The sequence below is a fragment of the Bombina bombina genome, chromosome 1, assembly GCF_027579735.1.
Source record: "Bombina bombina isolate aBomBom1 chromosome 1, aBomBom1.pri, whole genome shotgun sequence".
NCBI lineage: Eukaryota > Metazoa > Chordata > Amphibia > Anura > Bombinatoridae > Bombina > Bombina bombina.
The window spans coordinates 1,471,263,882-1,471,284,094 of record NC_069499.1 but is presented as its reverse complement, the minus strand read 5'-3'; the positions used below and the strand labels follow the sequence as shown (position 1 = coordinate 1,471,284,094).

The following is a 20,213-nucleotide window of genomic DNA, read 5'->3' as shown; positions in this document are numbered from 1 at the left end:
CACATAAATTAGAAGATGGTGCAATCTGACAACAAAAAATAAGCTTTATAATCTGATTTCCAATTGTTATATGTTATTGACCAATCTTAATTGTTGGTGTTTTGAATAGGTGAACTGATGCTATGTAGTACCATATAATATACGTTTTCAATATTTAAGAAATAACTCACATGCTGCTATTCACCATGTATGCTCTAGAAAAATTACACAAATTTTTTTTTCTTACTTTTGCATTACGTATGTGCTGTTTGTCCATATTATGGTATTTCTACACACAAAGTATTTTTCTAAAAATGCTGGTCTCACTGGGGTGTGAAATAACTCAGCACACAGGAGGTTAACTAGGTGTTTATCCCTTTTGTGGAGTTAAACACATAAGTATAATCAAGTAAGGAGCAATAAGAAATATCTAATATAATGGAACATTTAGTTTTTGCACATTTTTGTCCTTTTAAAAGGTATATTTAACTATCATATAACACACTAGTAAAGCAAGTCATGTATGTTAAAACCATTAAAGCACTAGTTACTTTATGGAGGATGCCACTACATACTATGGTTTACTATAATTTATTCAACCTAGAAACATGCTACACAGTGATTATTTAGTAGGTTCAGGAGATAATTTGTAACTGTCCCTAACTACACAGAAAAAAAGAAAACAAACTTTCTGAATTGTTTTGGGGATGTTGTTTTTTTTACAAAAAGACTTTCCCACAGTTTATCACGTGGCAAAGTCTAGAAACTACAAAAAGCTTATTTAATATCACAATACCATTCTTAATTTTCATATAAACATATATTCACAAGGAACCGCAAGCAATGGATGTTGGGATTTTAAAGCTTCTATAAAGAATATACCAATATTAAAAAGCCATTTTTTGTTCTCTGTAAAAGTCAAATTACTTAGTTGAGTATCTGGTTAATAAAAGATCTCACTTCATAATGAAATTCTGGTGGGGGGAAAGAGGTAGAACTCAGGCTCACCAACATTTCCACTCGCAGTATAAGTCAGAATTCTCCACCCCCCAGGTAGCAATGTCTTCCTGGTAGTTTTAAACCACATTATAAGTCAGACTGTGAACCCCAACTGGGGCCACTCGTGTCCAATAGTTCTCTGTCCATAATGTAATCTAGTAATTTAACTTTTGGCTTTATACAAATGTTTATTGCTTGCGCTCTGCTCCAGCTGTTTCTTCTTCAGGTCCCTGTAAGCTTGTACCACTCTACCACGCTCTTCTTCCATCAGCCTCTGCCGTGCGGGCGATATTGTAGGGACCTTAGTCACAGCACTTCCTTTGTCGAATAGCTTTTTCAGGAGAAGAGACTTCTCTCCTGCCTACAACAAGATAAGAGCATAAGATAAGTAAGCATTTCACTTTGATGGGTATAAAGTATTTTTATCTTGCTTTTTTTTTTTTTTTTTTAACTACAAGATAAGGACAAATGTTCAAATTTATAGTTTCAGTTACTTAAAGGGACATTATACACTCATTTTTTCTTTGCATAAATGTTTTGTAGATGATCTATTTATAAAGCCCATAAAGTTTTTTTTGTTTTTTTTTAAATGTATAGTTTTGCTTAAATAACATTGCTCTGATTTTTCAGACTCCTAACCAAGCTCCAAAGATTTATTTGAATACCGTCAGCTACCTTCTCCAGCTTGCTCCTGTTTGTGTAAAGGGTCTTTTCATGTGCAAAAGAAGGGGGAGGGGGGAGTGTCTTATTTCCCACTTGCAGTGGGCTTTCCAACTGCCTTTTCAACAGAGCTAAACTGAGAGCTTCTAAGTAAGTTTTTAAACCATTTTATACTGGAATTTTATATCAGTATCTGTGTATCTTATTCTTTATAGTAGTGTCTATTACATGCAGTTATATGAAAATGAGTGTATACTGTCCCTTTAAATTTAACTAACATTGACTGAGATAAAAAATTGTTTATGTAAGTGAAAGGGAGAAAGTAATCTGTTGCTAATTTTCTTGTATGTATATGTACAGTATGTGTGTGTGTGTAAAAAGACAGTTTTATAAATGTACAGACTGTACTAATAGGGAATCATTTTTCAAAATGGCAAATTGGGGGGGTGCGGAGCAGACCACTGGAGAGGCAAGACGTGTTCTTTGGGAACTCCTGGATTACATTTTGATATTAGGGATTAAAACTAACTTGCATTATTATAGAGATACATCCAGAATCCCTAGCTGAAGCCCTGTACGAGGACACTTTTGACAAGTTGGGGAGCACCTGCTATGACCGTTCTCCTTGGCTATGCTCACCGGTAAAGCCAAGAGGTCATCGATCACTTACACCAGGAACAAGGCCATAGTTCTCTATGAGTTAGAATCAGATGTACTTGAGGCTTAGGCTGCCGCACATATCCCCCCAGGTAACTGGTTAATGTCACAAGAGTGATAAACCGCTGTACTATATAACCTGGAGCTGCACTTATTGTACTACGCAACATAGCTATGTTTACTATGGAGACTACTACTCTTTTGGGAGAAATAGGCCCTCTTCTTACCAAATCAAGAGACATTTGCAGAGTCCCTTAAATCAGCGTTTAACCGCTCTACCGCTATTTCATTTGCTGGGGCTTCCCGGAATGACTACACCAATGATCGATGTGATGGCGGATGTGCCTTGGGGCCCCAACACCTGCCGCCTGCTGTGACTATGGATATCCAATTGCATGAGGAGAGATCAACCAGGTCAGTACTTCAGCATGCACAAGACATGTGCGCTTTCTCTGCTGACAAAGAGACTATCTACACTAAAGGACTACCCAAGGATTGTGCTGATGGCCCTGCAGACCTATGGACCATGACTGCACAACTCACAGATGCAGAGGAGGAGATGAAAGCTAAAGAAGAGATCCCCACAAAGTCCACTTCACACAAAGTGAAACCAGGTTCTACTCTGCAGGGTTTAAGGCTGTACATGCTGGAGAGGATCGGCAAGACAACTGGGTACTGTTTAATCCCTTATGCAACTCCAGATAATTTGAGGGAATCTGCAATAAGAGACAACTACACCTCCTTATTGTCAAAAGGTTTGCAGAAGGATCGGCCTTTTGAGCGAGCTTTCAAGACTACACTAGAGTTTTTCTATATAGAAATGTCAGCTGGGCAAAACATGGCGACTTGGTCTCTGAATACACAGCTTATAGATGCTGAGGCAGCCAGTTTGTCTGTGCTCATTTATATTAGCAGTGAAATATCTGGGGCTTTTGGCTATGATATTGTTGGTTTCAATCACACTCAACACTTCCTCCTAAGTCGCTCTAAGGGAGCTCCAGCCAAGAAGATTGATAGGTCTGGAGTGGGATAAAACTATTCTTACAATAAATAAATTACTACATAATATATCAAAGTGAGCTTAGAGCATTACCTGCTTTGATAGATATATATATATATTTATTTATTTACCTGTTGGGATTTATATTTAAGTTTAGAACCTTAGTTATCTATAAGGATTCATTTAGGGTAAATGTATTTTGTACTATTAGAAGTGTTGTGCTTACTTGGGGGACCAATATGAGTATCACTACATACATGGATATATGTTCTCTTTGTTTTTATTTTTAAACCAGCTACCTTGCCTTCTTTTAGGGTAGGAAACTCTTACCTCATTAATAGTTAAGCAAAATGCTAGTTATTTCAATGATAAGTACCTTTCAGGATAAGAGTAAAACCAGGGTCGGCTCCAAGGGGGGGCTTTGGGGGGCAATGCCCACCCAAATGGAATGCTGTGCCCCCTCAAAACACAGGGCTGCTGCAGTGCAAAGAGTTTTTTTTTTTATTAGACTCTAACTGCAGACTGCTGGCTGCCTGTGCCGTTTTGCAATCTGTTCTGTAGTGCGATTGTGGGAGCCTCTGAGGAACTGAAAAAGCACCCTGGACAGAATGGGGGAAGTTTGTAATAAGCAGCACATTCAGTGTGCTGTTCTGTAGCCATTTCCCTGAATTATAGCAGCACTTCCTGTCTGTCCCCTCCCTTCTCTCCCCCTTCTTCCTACACAAGCGCGGTTCTTTTGCTTAGAGGCAGCTAACAGTGATCAGCCACATGAAAGAAATGAGAGGTAAGAGAGGGGCAGAGGTCAGCAATAAATACGTTTTTGTGTGAGTGTGTGCTGCAGTTCACAGCAGGTCACAGCCTTTTAACCCCTCCTAGAGCAGAAGGGCTGCTTAGTGTTTGTCTCTGTTCAGGACACTGTATAAATGTGTTGCATAACAGGGAAAAATATTTCTATTCTTTTTCTCTACTCTCCCTCTTTTTTTCTTCTTCTTTCCTCCTCATCTCTCTTTCACTATCTCACCTCCTGTCTCTCTCTATGCCATTGCCCCTTCACTTTTTATCATCTCTCTCCTTTTCTTTCCTCTTTCCCCTTTATTTCAATATTTTTGTTTTTTAATTTAGAAGAAAACTATCAATATTAAAGCTTAACAATAAAAATATTACTTTAAGTGAACATACACTGCCCTTTAAATAAACACTAGTGAGCCTACATCTGACAGCACTCTGGCACAAGATTAATTATTTATAGGTTACAAACAGAAAAACATATTTTATTGCAGCTTTAGTTGATTTAAGTAAAAGGTGTCAATTTGTAAAATATGTATTACTGGATTAGAGCATTTCATTAAAGGGACATGAATATATAGGAATTTTACTGACAATTTACTGACAATGTTTTTTTCATTATTTGATTTGCCTATTCTCCTCCAATTTTTCCTGCCTCCCCACTGCCCTAGAAATGCTAGATTGCAACATTCTATGCAGTGATTTATGGATCACTGCAGGAGCTCATGTAGATCTGCCAATACATTCCAGTATTTTTAGGGCAGTGGAAAAAAAGCAGGACAAATTTGAGGTATGTGTATCTATGCGTACTGTTGAAGTGTGTGTGTATCTGTGTACTGTATGTGTCTGTATCTGTGTGTATATCTGTGTACTGTGTGTCTGTATCTGTGTGTACATGTGTGTATCTGTGTACTGTGTGTGTGTGTGTCTGTATCTGTGTGTACATGTGTGTATCTGTATCTGTGTGTACATGTGTGTATCTGTGTACTGTGTGTGTGTCTGTATCTGTGTGTACGTGTGTGTATATCTGTGTACTGTGTGTGTGTCTGTATCTGTGTGTACGTGTGTGTATATCTGTGTACTGTGTGTGTCTGTATTTGTGTACTGTGTGTGTCTTGTATGTGTGTGTATCTGTGTACTGTTTGTATGTGTGTGTTTATATATATATATATATATATATATATATATATATCTGTGAGTGTGGATGTATATCTGTGCTCATGGTGCATTGTCCCATTTCTTTGAAGTATTTTTTGTTCTGGGTAGGGGCCCTGTTCTGTCATTCTGCTTAGGGCCCCTACCCAGTCAGGTGGAGCAGTTGCATGAGAGGAGCTGCGCATAGGCTGCTGCTTGTTTCAGTCAATTTCTGACTGTTAATGTGCTTCTATTACCCAGCCAGCAGGTAGTCTTAGGAGTCTCCTCCTCTACCCCGAAACCAACCATCATGTGTGTGTGTTTTTGTATGTATGTGTATTGTGTATAAATGTGTGTGTAAGTATGTGTGCATGAGTATGTGTAAATATGTATGTGGGTGTAAATGTGTGTGTATGTGTAAATATGTGTGTGTATACTATGTATGTGTAAATGTGTATATATATATATATGTGTGTGTATATATATATATATATATATATATATATATATATATACACTTTAAAAATAATAAATAAAATAATGAACTGTTATGTAATGCTGCATGCTGGGGGCAGAGTTAGCTGCCGAACTGTGAGGTTGCATCAATAGACTATGATCAGAATATGATTGTATCATATAAATATAAGTCTATAAATGGCTACCGGCTTTTATCGATGCCTCAAAAAGTGCACTGTGCTGGGCCTAAGTTCACAGTGCACTTTTGAGACATCGATAGAAGCCGGTAGCCATTTATAGACTTATATTTATATGATACAATCATATTCTTATAGGTTCTTAAAGGTTCACAGTATATAGGTTGTATTAAGTAGCCTGATATCAGATAGTTATTGCGAAACAGGTATAGCTAAATCTAATCTACAAAATTACCAGTATCTGAAAACCTAGTATCCTCACTGCTATTGAAAACAAAGGGGTTAATTGCATTGGGGGGTTTGGGGTGCATGGCTGTTTAGGGGACATGATTGAGATTTGAGAATGAGTTTAAGGGTTTTGGATCATGGTGGTTAAGGGGTGAATTGTTTTTAAGGAGCTATTGCACTGGGGGTCTCAAGTTAAATGGTTCTGTTTTAGTGCACTGCATAGGCTTTAGACTTCATTCTTTTACCTAGTTATTTAGCACATATTCTCCAAATGTTAATAGTGGGGGATAAGACAGCCAGAAGTTACACTTTCCTGCAGAATATGTAGGTCTGCTCTTATTTTGACTCTCATACATGCTTTGTAAATGTGTGCCCCCTCGTTAAAAAAAAATGCCCCCCCATTTCATTCGTTCTGGAGCCGACCCTGAGTAAAACTCCATATACAACGTTGGCTATCGCCTTACAAAATAAAGGTTGTAATAATTATTTTGTTATTCAAATTTCTATTACCGTAGCCTGATTCCATCAAAAGCTATTAAGGGTCTATAAATCCAAATAGCATGGTAGTTTGTTTGCTATTACCCACTTCTTTACTATAGGCATGTACCTTATACTGTTTGAAGCAGGATGGCAATATATTGATATAAGCATATCGCTTCTATTTAACTTTTCTTGTCTATGTAAATGTCTTACTAAGCAACTCTCTGCTGACGGTGGGGCATAATCTGGAAAGCATTTGGCTCATAAGCTTTTTGTTGCAGACTATAGTTTACATGCTTTATTCCTCTGTCTTCCATATGAAGCAATAAAACCCTGGTCATTAGATAAAGTGAGTCAGCTTAAAGCTATTATAGGTTATAGTACTTGCAGGTCTCTTGATGTTCCACAACACTGCTTTTTTAAAGTTGTGAAGTTTGAGTGTTTTTCACCACTAGAGGGCGTTAGTTCATGTGTTTCATATAGATAACATTTAGCTCACGTACGTGAAGCTCCTAGGAGTGAGCACTGATTGGCTAAAATGCAAGTCTGTCATAAGAATTGAAATAAGGGGGCAATTTGCAGAGGCTTAGATACAAGGTAATTACAGAGGTAAAACCTGTATTACTATAACTGTTAGTTATGCAAAACTGGGGATTGGGTAACAAAGGGATTATCTACCTTTTTAAACAACAAAAATTCTGGTGTTGACTGTCACTTAAGAACCTCAATACAAATCATATTAAAAAAAAAAGACAAATTGGTACATTGAAATTTGCGATTTTCTTAATTGACCATGTAATTTCATGATGACCTTTATCAACGTTTGCCCTATGTAGGTACAGCCCTGCTATAGAATACACCACAAGAATAAGGTTGTATCCTCCTTGCAATTGTGGTTATTATAGGAATAATGGGTTTGTGTGCATGCATGATTCCATTTACGTAGCTTTACCTTATTTAGCACCTTGGCTATTTATCACCCCACCTCTGTATTGCGGTCTCTCTAAATGTTTGCTACATGCAACTTTTGAACATTAAAATAGTAGGTGCAGTATCTTCATACCAATTTCATTCTGCAGGTTATGCATGAAGAAAATTAGGAGGGACCCGTAACCTCAAGTAAAACTATTTGACACCACTGTTTGGTGTTTCCCAGAATTCCATGCCTTTATTTTATTTATATTTACCACCGGTAGGTCAAAACACTACAGAAAGATCCTGTCTTTCAGTTGCTTCTGCCTGTTATGATTCCTGCCCCTGTGACAAACAAGGGACAATTGAAGCACAGTATATTTTTTATGATAAATGCACTGCTGATATGACTCTGAAAAACCTTGACACAAGCTGGAAGCTTCTCCTTGTATACAGAGCTTCTCTCCTTGTTTATGTTTCTAGAGGCTGAGAGTTGCAACACCTTTAGAGGTTATTATGGTTAAAAAGGGACAGTCTACACCAGAATTTTTATTGTTTAAAAAGATAGATACTCCATTTATTACCCATTCCCCAGTTTTGCATAACCAACACAGTTATATTAATATATGTTTTACCTCTGTGATTACCTTGTATCTAAGCCTCTGCAGACTGCCCTCTTATCTCAGTGCTTTTAACAGACATGCAGTTTAGACAATCAGTGCAGACTCCTAAATAACACCACGGGCGTGAGCACGTTATCTAACTGATATACATGAACTAGAACTGTCTAACTGTGAAAAACTTTCAAAATGCTCTAAACTAAGAGGTGGATTAGAAACCACTTTGAGCCTACCTAGGTTTAGCTTTTCAAAAATACCACTAAGGGAACAAAGCAAATTTAAGTTTGTAAATTGGAAAATTGTTTAAAATTACATGCCCTATCTGAATCATGAAAAACAAAATGTATGCTTACCTGATAAATGTATTTCTTTCCGGATATGGTGAGTCCACAGCTTGAGTAATTACTGTTGGGAAAATAACTCCTGGCCAGCAGGAGGAGGCAAAGAGCACCACAGTTAAACTGTTAAGTATCATACCCTAACCCACAACCCCCAGTCATTCGACCAAAGGGAAATGGAGAAAAAGGAGTAACACAAGGTCTAGAGGTGCCTGAGATTATAGTCAAAAGAACAACTGTCTTAAAATAAAGGGTGGGGCCATGGATTCATCATATCCGGAAATAAATAAATTTATCAGGTAAGCATAAATTTAGTTTTTCTTTCCTAAGATATGATGAGTCCACGGCTTGAGTAATTACTGTTGGGAACCAATACCCAAGATAGAGGACACGGATAAATAGGGAGGATCAAGACAGGCAGTCCTAAACAGAAGGCACCACCGCTTGAAGAACCTTTCTCCCAAAAGAAGCCTCAGCCGAAGCAAAAATATCAAATTTGAAAAATTTGGAAAAAGTATGTAGAGAAGACCAAGTTGCAGCCTTGCAAATTTGTTCCACAGAAGCTTCATTTTTGAAAGCCCAAGAAGAGGAAACAGCTCTTGTGGAAAGAGTCGTAATTCTCTCAGGAGGCTGCTGTCCAGCACTCTCATAAGCCAAACGAATTATACTTCGTAACCAAAAAGAAAGAGTAGTAGCAGTAGCTTGCTGACGTTTACATTCCCAAAGAAACAGACAAAGAGGGCAGAGGACTGGCAAAAATGCTTAGTCGCCTGTAAGTAGAATTTAAGAGCATGTACAACATCCAAATTGTGTAACAAACGTTCTTTGGAATAAGAAGGATTAGGACACAGAGAGGGAACAACAATTTCCTGATTGATATTTCTATTAGAAACAACCTTAGGAAGGAAACCTAACTTAGTACAAAGTACCGCCTTATCAGCATGAAAAATAAGATAAGGGGAATCACACTGCAGAGCTGAGAGTTCCGAGACTCTTCGAGCAGAAGAGATAGTAACAAGAAACAAAACCTTCCAAGATAACAACTTAATGTCTATGGAATGCAACGGCTCAAATGGAGCCAGCTGTAAAACTTTAAGAACAAGGTTAAGGCTCTAAGGAGGAACAACAGACTTAAATACAGGCCTGATTTTGACCAAGGCCTGACAAAAAGATTGCACATCTGGCACATCCGCCAAACGTTTATGTAGTAAAACTGATAAAGCAGAAATCTGACCCTTCAGGGTATTGTCTGAAATCCCTTCTCCAGGCCTTCCTGAAGAAAAGATAACATTCTAGGAATTCTAATTCTACTCCAAGAGTAGCCCTTGGATTCACACCAATAAAGATATTTATGCCATATCTTATGGTAAATCTTTCTAGTAACAGGCTTGCAAGCCTGAATGATGGTCTCAATGACCGAAAAACTATGCTTAGACAGAATTAAGCGTTCATTCGCCAAGCAGTCAGCTTCAGAGAAACGAGATTTGGATGAAGGAAGGGACCCTGAATCAGGAGGTCCTTCCTTAGAGGTAGTCTCCAAGGTGGGAGAGATGACATCTCCACTAGGTCTGCCAACCAGATCCTGCGAGGCCAAGCAGGGGCTATTAGAATCACTGATGCCCTCTCCTGTTTGATACAAGCAATAACTCATGGAAGGAGAGCAAACGGAGGAAAAAGGTATGCCAACCTGAAAACCCAAGGAACCACCAGAGCATCTATCAGAATGGCCTGCTGATCTCTTGACCTTGAACCATACCTTGGAAGCTTGGCGTTCTGACGAGACACCATCAGATCTAACTCTGGTACCCCCCATTTGAGAACTAAGCTGGAAAACAGCTCGGGATGGTGTTCCCACTCTCCGGGATGAAAAGTCATTCTAATCAGAAAATTCCCTTCCCAGTTGTCTACTCCTGGAATGTGAATGGCAGATAGACAGCAATTATGGGTCTCTGCCCACTGAAGGATTTGAGTAACCTCCTTCATGGCTAAGGAACTCTGAGTTCCTCCCTGGTGATTGATGTAAGCCACAGAGGTTATGTTGTCTGACTGGAACCTGATAAACTGGGCTGAGGACAACTGAGGCCAAGCCAATAGAGCATTTTAAATTGCCCTCAACTCTAAGATGTTGATGGGAAGAGCAGACTCCTCCCGAGTACAAAGGCCCTGAGCTTTTAACAAGTTCCAGACTGCTCCCCAGCCCAGCAGGCTGGTGTCCGTGGTCACGATCACTCAGGAAGGTCTCCGAAAGCATGTGCCCTGAGACAGATGTTCCTGAAAAATCCACCATGGGAAAGTGTCCCTTGACGACTGATCTAACTCTATTCTCTGAGATAGATCTGCATGGTCGCCAATCAATTGTCTAAGCATGCACAACTGGAGAGCTCTCAAATGAAATCGAGCAAAAGGAATGATGCTCATAGAAGCCACCATCAGACCGATTACCTCCATACATTGAGCCACTGAAGGATAAGCAGTAGCCTGAAGAGAGAGGCAATAGGAATTGATTTTGTTTTTCCTGACCTCTGAACAAACTTTATCAATAGAGAATTTATTATGGTCCCTAAGAACACTACTCTTGTAGCAAGGGAAAGGGAGCTTTTTTTCCAGATTCACATTCCATTTGTGGGAACGAAGAAAAGACCACAATATCTCTGTGTGAGATTTTGCTTGTTGAAAAGATGGCGCCTGAACCAATATGTCATCTAGGGAGGGTGCCACAGCAATTCCACGAGAACGGATCACTGCCAAAAGAGCCCCCAGAACCTTTGAAAAAATTCTTGCAGCCATGGCTAGACCATGTTTGTCCAGAAAGGCAAATCTCGGGAATCTGTGATGGTCCCTGTGAATAGGAACATGAAGATACGCATCCTTTAGGTCTATGGTTGTCATGTAATGACCCTCTTGTACTAAAGGAAGAATGGAGCGTATAGTCTTCATCTTGAAGGATGGAACTTTGAGAAACTTGTTTAGACACTTCAAGTCTAGAATGGGACGGAATGTTCCCTCTTTTTTGGGAACCACAAATAGGTTGGAGTAGAACCTGAGACCCTGTTCCTGCACTGGCACTGGAACTATCACTCCCAGGGAGGAAAGATGTTGTATACATTTCAAGAACGCCTCTCTCTTTATCTGGTCTGCAGATAATCTTGAGAGATGGAATCTGCATCTGGGAGGAAAAGTCCTATCTTGAATTTCATCAAAGGAAGTCTCTACTTGAAGAGAATCAGACAAGGCGTCGAACCAATAAGATGCCGCACTAGTCACGGTGGCAATACACACCGCAGGTTGCCATTGGAGAACTTGATGAACATAAATCTTTTTGAAATAAGCCTCCAGCTTCCTGTCCATCAGGTCCTTAAAAGAGCAGCTATCCTCAATAGGAATAGCTGTTAGCTAGAGAGGAAATGGCCCCTTCAACTTTGGGTACAGTAAACCAAGGGTCTTTAATGAAGTCGAGTAGGAAGGGAGCGGAGCTGCTACAGGTAACTTCCGCTTTGGACCGGAGGGGTGAATGGATTAGACCAAAGCTGGGAGAGGGGGATGTGTGTGGAGCCAACCAAAGAGCGGCGGACGACCGCAAAATACTCAGCAAAGAAAAAACGGAAGGCTGCTGAGCAACAGGTAAAGAAAAAAAACAGCTTTATTCCATTAAAATAGGAGAGACACAAAAATGACAAGGAGGGTAGTTAGCCATCTAACATGTTTCGCGCTGGTGTGCGCTTACTCATAGATGCTAAGTGCAAGTAATGGAAGCTAATGTATTTAAAGGGGGCAGGAACCAATAGGAGAATGATCTTGAAATTTTGTAATTTGATCAGTTTCACACATGGAGTTTCTCCTTGTTAATTTAATGCCCAGCCCCTTCAAAATGCATTAGATTGTGTACTTAAAAACAAAGGAACATATTACTTGTGAAAGTATTGCAATACTTGGCTTATTGAAAAATTGCATCTCTATATACATCAAAAAGATTATTATTATTTCAAATTACCTAGAAAACAATTTTTATGGAAGAAAGAAACTAGACAGAAAATAAGCAGAAAATATGAAAAATGTATAAAGACACTTTAGAGATAACGTGTGTATAAACACACACATACATGAAGAATATTTGCATACATACATACAGGAGAAACATATATGCAGAAACATGTATATGAATGTCAGCAAGGACCAAATAAGTATTATAATCACTATCAATGTGACAACTACAAACATGTCTCACATCAAAAAATAAAATTACAATAATGTGTGTATGCGTCACCAACATGTGATTCCTCACATATACCTTTTCCTGTAGTTAAGTGTGTGTATATACTTAAAATTAAATGGAGCCACACTTAAGTGTTGTTTGAATAAATAGGTAAACAAATGCTGAAAACATACTAATATGAAAATATATGTATGAATATACAGTAATAAGTATGTAAAATCGTGTTCACCTAATCCACAAAATATATCATGTCCCATTCTAGGTTCATGCCCAGTGGTGATTTGGATCTTAACTTATAGATCCAATATAGTTCCTTCTTGTCAAGTATTTTTAACACATTGCCACTACGTAAGGGAACTCTCGCTATATCTATGATCTTAATTTTAAACCTAGGTATATTTGTGAGATGAAAAGAGTTAAAATGTCTGGCAACTGCAGAGTCCTTATTATAGTTTTTCACATCTCTCAAATGTTCCCTTGTGCGATCCCTAAGGCTCCTAGTTGATTGGCCAACATATTGGGCCTTACAAAGTTGGCAATCAAGTAGATACACTATATAGGAGGTAAGACAAGTAGCATAGAAATCAATTTTAAAAATTTCGCCTGTGACTGCACTATTAAATATATTAGTGTAGTCCATTGTTTCACATGTTAAACAATTTGAAAGGTGTGCCTTGAAATTACCTTTACCCCTAAGCCAATTAGTGTCAGTACTCGTGTTAGTTTTCACTAAACTAGGGGAAAGCTTTGTTGCTAATGTCGGAGGTTTTTTTGCTACAAATTTACAATTTTTAATGTGAGGTAGTAAAGTTTCATCACCTTTTAGAATATGTAGATGTTTTTTAATAATACCACAAATGGAATTATATTGAAGTGAAAATTCAGTTGAAAATACAATACTATTTTCATCAAGGTAATTATTCTTTTTGGAATCATCTCTAAGTGAGATAGTGCTACCGATTGTCCCTACTGGAAGGGGGGAATCTATAGATTTGGGCTTCCAATTTTTAACCTCTTCGAATGTTTTAAGTAATTCTCTTTCATTGTAGCCTCTGGCTTTGAGTCTTGTGATCAATTCCTTACCACCTTGTACATAATTTTCAAGGTTACTGGCATTACGTTTAAGTCTAATGAATTGGCTCCTCGGTATCGATTTAACTAAGTGGCGTGGGTGGCACGAGGTGGCATGAAGGATGGTATTGCCAGCTGTATCCTTCCTAAATGTACTTGATAGAACCTTATGTGTAGAATTGTCACCAATGAGGTGTAAATCCAAGAAGTTAACTCCCTCAGGATGTAGGTCTCCAGTAAACCTCAAATTGATCTCATTGTCATTTATGACAGATAGAAACTCCTGAAAAGGGAAATCATCCCTCACAATGAAGATGAGATCATCTATATACCTCATGTACATAAGGATGCCGGACCTGAAAGGTTCCCCTATATCATAAATGTGTTGGAGTTCCCACCTACCCACAAAAAGATTCGCATAAGAGGGGGCAAATTTCGCCCCCATTGCTGTTCCTTGGCATTATAAGTAATACGCTGAATCAAAAATAAAATAATTGTGGGTAAGTAGGAACTCCACAACCTCCAAGATGAATTGTTTAATCTCATCATTATAGGAGGTATTCCTATTCAGGAAAAATTCCAAGGCCCGGCATCCATGCACATGAGGTATAGATTAATATAAGGATGTAGCATCGATTGTCACCCATTTGTAACCATCCTGCCAGTTAAAGTTTTGCAATGTTTCTAATAGATGGCCTGAGTCCCTAATGTAGCTATACAAGTTTTTAACTAGCGGTTGCAGTATGCTATCTATCCATTCAGACATAGGCTCCAAAAGGGAGCCTATGCCTGAAATGATAGGACGCCCTGGAGGTGACGAGAGGCTCTTATGCGTTTTAGGCAAATAATGGAATATGGGTGTTATAGCATTAGTTGGTAAGAGGTATTTCGATTTTTCTCTGAAGATACCAAGAGACACAGCTTCTTCTATTAATCGCTGTAATTGTCTTGAGAAAAGTGTAGTAGGGTCTGAGTCAATTTTCCTATATGTGGTACTGTCTGACAACTGCCTGATGGCTTCTTTCATATAATCGGATTTGTTGAGAACAACGACATTGCCACCCTTGTCCGAATTGCGGATGACAATGTCGCCGTTGTCAGCCAAATCCCTCACAGATTGTTGTTCCTTAATAGTTAGATTATGTTTATATCGGTAACTATTAGAATTACATGTTTCCTCTAGCTTCAAAATATCTTCCTCTATTCGCTTGTGAAAAGAATTGATAAAATTCCCTCTAAAATGTCTAGGATAAAAATTGGACTCATATCTTCTAGGAGTTGGTAAACAACTCTGTTCAGAATCAGTAATTTCTACATTTAAATTGTCTATGGTTTCAATTAAGCAAATATCTGAGAAGGAAAATAATTTATTCCAATCTACATTTTTATCAATGCTGCTAGACAAAAGGTTAGAGTTGATATTGGATACATGATGAGTGGCTGTGTGCTCAGAGTGAAAAAACCTTTTAAGTGTCAGTTTCCTTATTTACATCAATTAATGTTCTAAATGCTGAAAACTTGTGTGTCGGTGCAAATCCCAGTCCTTTTTTCAAGACTTTTTCATGTTCCAAAGATAGCTGTGTATTGGAAAGATTGATAACATTCAAAGTTACTTCTTCTTTCGTGGTTTCTGTTGTTTTCCCATGTTGTCCTCTCTTTTTCTTTCTTGATCTTCTTGTGCGTTTCCTAAAGGGATACCCTGTTGATTGCGAGTTATAGGGCGGGCTGCCTTATCACCATGCGTTTTATCTTTCTTGGATGTACCCTGTAAGGAGAGAGAGAGAGAGAGAGAGAAGAGGGATGGGGAGACACAGGAACTGATATATCATCGCTGGATCCTGAAGACTCAGAGTCACGATCGGTTGATTCAGGTTCAGTAGATGAGAAGACCACCCTACGTTCTTTATCTTTTTTCAAAATCGGTTTGAGGGTTTTGCTGTCTTCCACATCATTCGACCGCTTTTTTGAAGGTTTCCTTTGGCATCTGCAGAACCTTGACCAGTCGTATACTCTATTATTTTCATAGTCTTCACGGTCACGTAGAAATTTATTTCTCTTCTTTTCAGCAATTTCTGCATCTGCCTTTTTTATCTTATCTTTCACTTGTAATTTAAGTTCTGCATAGTGTTCATCTGTCTTGTGTGTCTTTAGGTCTGGTTTGGTGGTCACAATTTTTTCTTTTAAATTATTTCTTTTCTGTTCCTTGCTTTTAATCAGGACCCCCAACAACTTTAAAGAACATTCATTTAAAGCTGTGTTCCATTCATCTTGTAGGTCACTGTCTTCAAGGTCATAGTTTGGGTATTTCTTTATCCTCAGACCCCTGGGAATCATTTTCACATCTATATAACGTGTAAGTGTGACAACATCCCACATAGACCGCAGATCTGACATTAATAGTTTTTCCAGTGTGGTGAAAAGTTGTTTCAAATCACCTTCACCTGTGGCATTGGCAGAACTTGAAAATATGGTATCAAAAAAATGTTTTCTATTTTGAATATCAAAAAATGTTGCCAAGTTGCTACTTTCACCCTCCATGTTGATGTGTCTCTTTCAGTATAGAAAATGGAAATAATAAAGAAACCTGTTGCTACTCACACTGAACCCCTATTAATATATTGATATACCAATTAGGTCAGCAAAAGTCACAGTATCCAATGCATATGGCGTGACTTAATTAAAGAGTTAATAAATCACCCCTGGTGTAATCCAAGTAAATATCGTAGATTTAAGCTGTTTGTTAGATGTATGAATTAAGCTAAAATGCCAATAACGTGTTGTTTATTGTATAAGTCTCTATTTTACAAACAGAGAAGAAAAAGCCAGGATGTGTCAGTAGCAGGTAGTAAATCACAGATATCAGTCCAGCGTTAGTAAAAAGCAAGGCAGTCAGTTTCACAGATAGCGCTATTGATTTAGCAAATCATGTTTCCAACAAATTTCAAAACCTTGGATTTGTAATGAACTTTTTAGTCAAGTGTGCAAGCAGTTAGTAAAAGTCCAGCATTAGTTAGAAACAGTAATGCAAAGAAAATTCAAATGGCATATCCGTTTAGCAAAGGTTTTTAAACTCTTTAGCGTATAGTGATATACCTGATACTCTTCGTGACAGATCCTGCAGACACTACGAAGCAATCCTCTCATAGGGATCATCCAGGCATCCAAGCGTCCGGTAACGAGCAAGCTCCTCAGTATGTCCGTTGAGGCAGAGTAGGAAGGGAGCGGAGCTGCTACAGGTAACTTCCGCTTTGGACCGGAGGGGTGAATGGATTAGACCAAAGCTGGGAGAGGGGGATGTGTGTGGAGCCAACCAAAGAGCGGGGGATGACCGCAAAATACTCAGCAAAGAAAAAACGGAAGGCTGCTGAGCAACAGGTAAAGAAAAAAACAGCTTTATTCCATTAAAATAGGAAAGACACAAAAATGACAAGGAGGGTAGTTAGCCATCTAACATAGTTTCTTTCTTCCATAAAAATTGTTTTCTAGGTAATTTGAAATAATAATAATCTTTTTGATGTATATAGAGATGCAATTTTTCAATAAGCCAAGTATTGCAATACTTTCACAAGTAATATGTTCCTTTGTTTTTAAGTACACAATCTAATGCATTTTGAAGGGGCTGGGTATTAAATTAACAAGGAGAAACTCCATGTGTGAAACTGATCAAATTACAAAATTTCAAGATCATTCTCCTATTGGTTCCTGCCCCCTTTAAATACATTAGCTTCCATTACTTGCACTTAGCATCTATGAGTAAGCGCACACCAGCGCGAAACATGTTAGATGGCTAACTACCCTCCTTGTAATTTTTGTGTCTCTCCTATTTTAATGGAATAAAGCTGTTTTTTTCTTTACCTGTTGCTCAGCAGCCTTCCGTTTTTTCTTTGCTCTTTAATGAAGTCCTAGACAGGAAACATTTTTTTAAAAATAGGAGACTGAGGAAAAAGACACCCCTGTTTTTAATTTTTTAAGTGAATGGTCCCCCCCAACTGGAAGAAAAAGCACTTACCTGCTCCGCTGTCCAGCATGTGGATAGTTACAAGGTATGAGAGGACACAGTTCCTCACAGAGACCTTTGAAAAAGAAAGAACAGAGTAGTCAACTCTGGCTTTCTAAACTAGGGCAGCAATTGTTAGGTAAACGAAGAAAGTACCTCTTTACAAGTTCCTAACTGCTTTAAAGCCACCACTACCCGACTGCAAAGAATGACGTGCAATACGGCTATACCCCAAAACTTGCTTGTAGATGGAATCAAAATTTTTCTTCAGACACCTAAACTTCACCTCCTCCATGCACCGAAGGCAAAGAGAATGACTGGGGGTTGTGGGTAAGGCTCTTTGCCTCCTCCTGGCCAGGAGTGATATTACCAACAGTAATTACTCAAGCCGTGGACTCACGATATCTTAGGAAAGAAAGTTTAATTTTGACCATACTGTCCCTTTAAGTAAACTTCTACAAGGGTGAGATGTGTAGATTAAGATGTGCTATGAGCACAGTATACTGCAACAGTTTTGATCTGAATAAAAACTAAAATAACATTCTGCAAAAATATAACTGCTTGCAAGAGAAAAAAAAATGTAAAAAAATAAAAAGTAGGCCTTCTGGTGGGCAGTGCTCCAAGATAGCCACTGACTTGTTTTGCTCTGTATTAGTTACCAGCTTTTAAGACGATTTGTGGTCAGAATACTCACCATCCATACATCCCCCTTGGCAATAACTGTGCCCAGGAAACCTCCAGGATCAAGATCTAAATTTCATTGGCCATTAAGGAGTTATTTAACTTAAACTAAGCCACTTGTCTTTATACTAGAACTCTGAATTCAACCCGCTACATTAACATGCTTGTTTGACAGGATGTCGCACATCATCGCTATTTTAAACAATATGTTCATACTGTTATTTGACTCCTTGCAATCTGCAATGGAAGATACTTTTCTGGAGACTCAATTAAGCAATAAAACAAAATAGCTATGAGAGACTTTTACCAGCTTCACCTAAAACACACTGCAGATTACCTGATGGATAGGCGGATGGACGAGGTGCAGAGCAATCAAACCAACTCTGGTTCTCCCTAACCCTCCAGCAACTGTTGTTTTTAGCAGCCCCCTCAGTCGACAATTTCAGCAAATCAGGGCGTGTGGACACGTCTAAAGATCGGTACTCCACATTAAAGGTCACCTCCAGAAAAGATCTACCTTACATTCTATGCTCTTGACTCATGGTGGAATGGATAGCGCTGCGAGAAGATCTTCTATCAGCTCTAACTCCATTGAACTCACGGATCCCCTTGACTGATACTCTGGACTTTCCCTGCTACTGTGTACACCAAATGGGTTGCCAGATGGTCAACTGGAGGATGCAGCTAAAGACTCAGTTATAGGCATTGGCAGAACTGCGGTCTTGTTATCTACATTACAAGTTGTTTCTTACCCGTTGGTTCCTATAATCATTATTCCATATTCTACTAAACACAGTTCTGGATACATGATTCATGGATATTTCCATTTATTTTTCTTTATACAGTTGTAATATACTGCTTACTTTTAATTTACTACCCATCATGCTAGTTCCAAGGTTACATGGTATATAATATAGACAGAGTATATGTGGCAAAATCTCACTAAGTAATAAATTAGGCTTTTCTACTATAGTTAAAGGGACACTAAAGTCAAAATAAACTTTTATGATTCAGATACAGTATACAGTTTTAAGAAACTTTCTAGTTTACTTCCATTATCACATTTTGCAGTCTTTTCATATTCACAATTTGAGGCCCCAGCTCCTACTGAGCATGTGCACAAGCTTACAGGGTATATGTATACTATTCTGTGATTGGCTGCTGTCTGTTACATGATACAGGGGGCCGGAAAAATGGGAGAAAAAATAAATTTGCTAGAGCTGGGCTTTAATGCCATTAGGACGGCATGGAACGTCCTACCATATACGGCATCCTGCTGCTTCCCCCTTTGACGTAGGCAAGGATCAGCCTGGGGACATGCCTAGCAGTGTAGGGAGTCCCCCCTGATCCGATTCCAGCCTTGAAATCACATGATTGCATCGACGATCACGTGATTTTTTTTTTACAAACCGTGTTTACATCGGAACAAAGTTTTGATGCGAACACTATTATTCCGCCACAAAGGGGTTAAATTCAGAGTAAGTGTTATTGCATTGTCTTTTTATAATGCACTATTTGTATGCAATTCGACTGTATTTAGTGGTCATTTAACATTGAGCGATATTGTACCTTTTTTTACTTCTCTCTCATTTAAAGTAACTTTTTTCCCCTTGACTGATAAATCATAGCGATATTTTACCTTCTAACATTCTGACATCATGACATTTTTTCGTTACTAAAAGTCACCACGACTTCCACCCCCCTCACAAATAATAGTTTTATACACACGCACACTTACATACACACACTGTATTTATATGTATATAATCTATACACTTTGGTTAATGAAAGCAAATTAAAACCAA

The 20,213-nt window shown here is 38.5% G+C and overlaps 1 protein-coding gene across 1 annotated transcript in view; it reads right to left on the bottom strand.

Moving 5' to 3' along the window:
- Positions 1-554: 554 nt before the first annotated feature.
- The window catches only part of CCDC137 (coiled-coil domain containing 137), a 66,526-nt gene continuing 46,867 nt past the window's right edge, over positions 555-20,213 (bottom strand). The window contains exon 6 of the mRNA XM_053721205.1: positions 555-1,339. Coding sequence (XP_053577180.1) covers positions 1,142-1,339 — 198 coding nt within the window. The 3' untranslated portion in view covers positions 555-1,141. The remainder of the gene's footprint in view (positions 1,340-20,213) is intronic.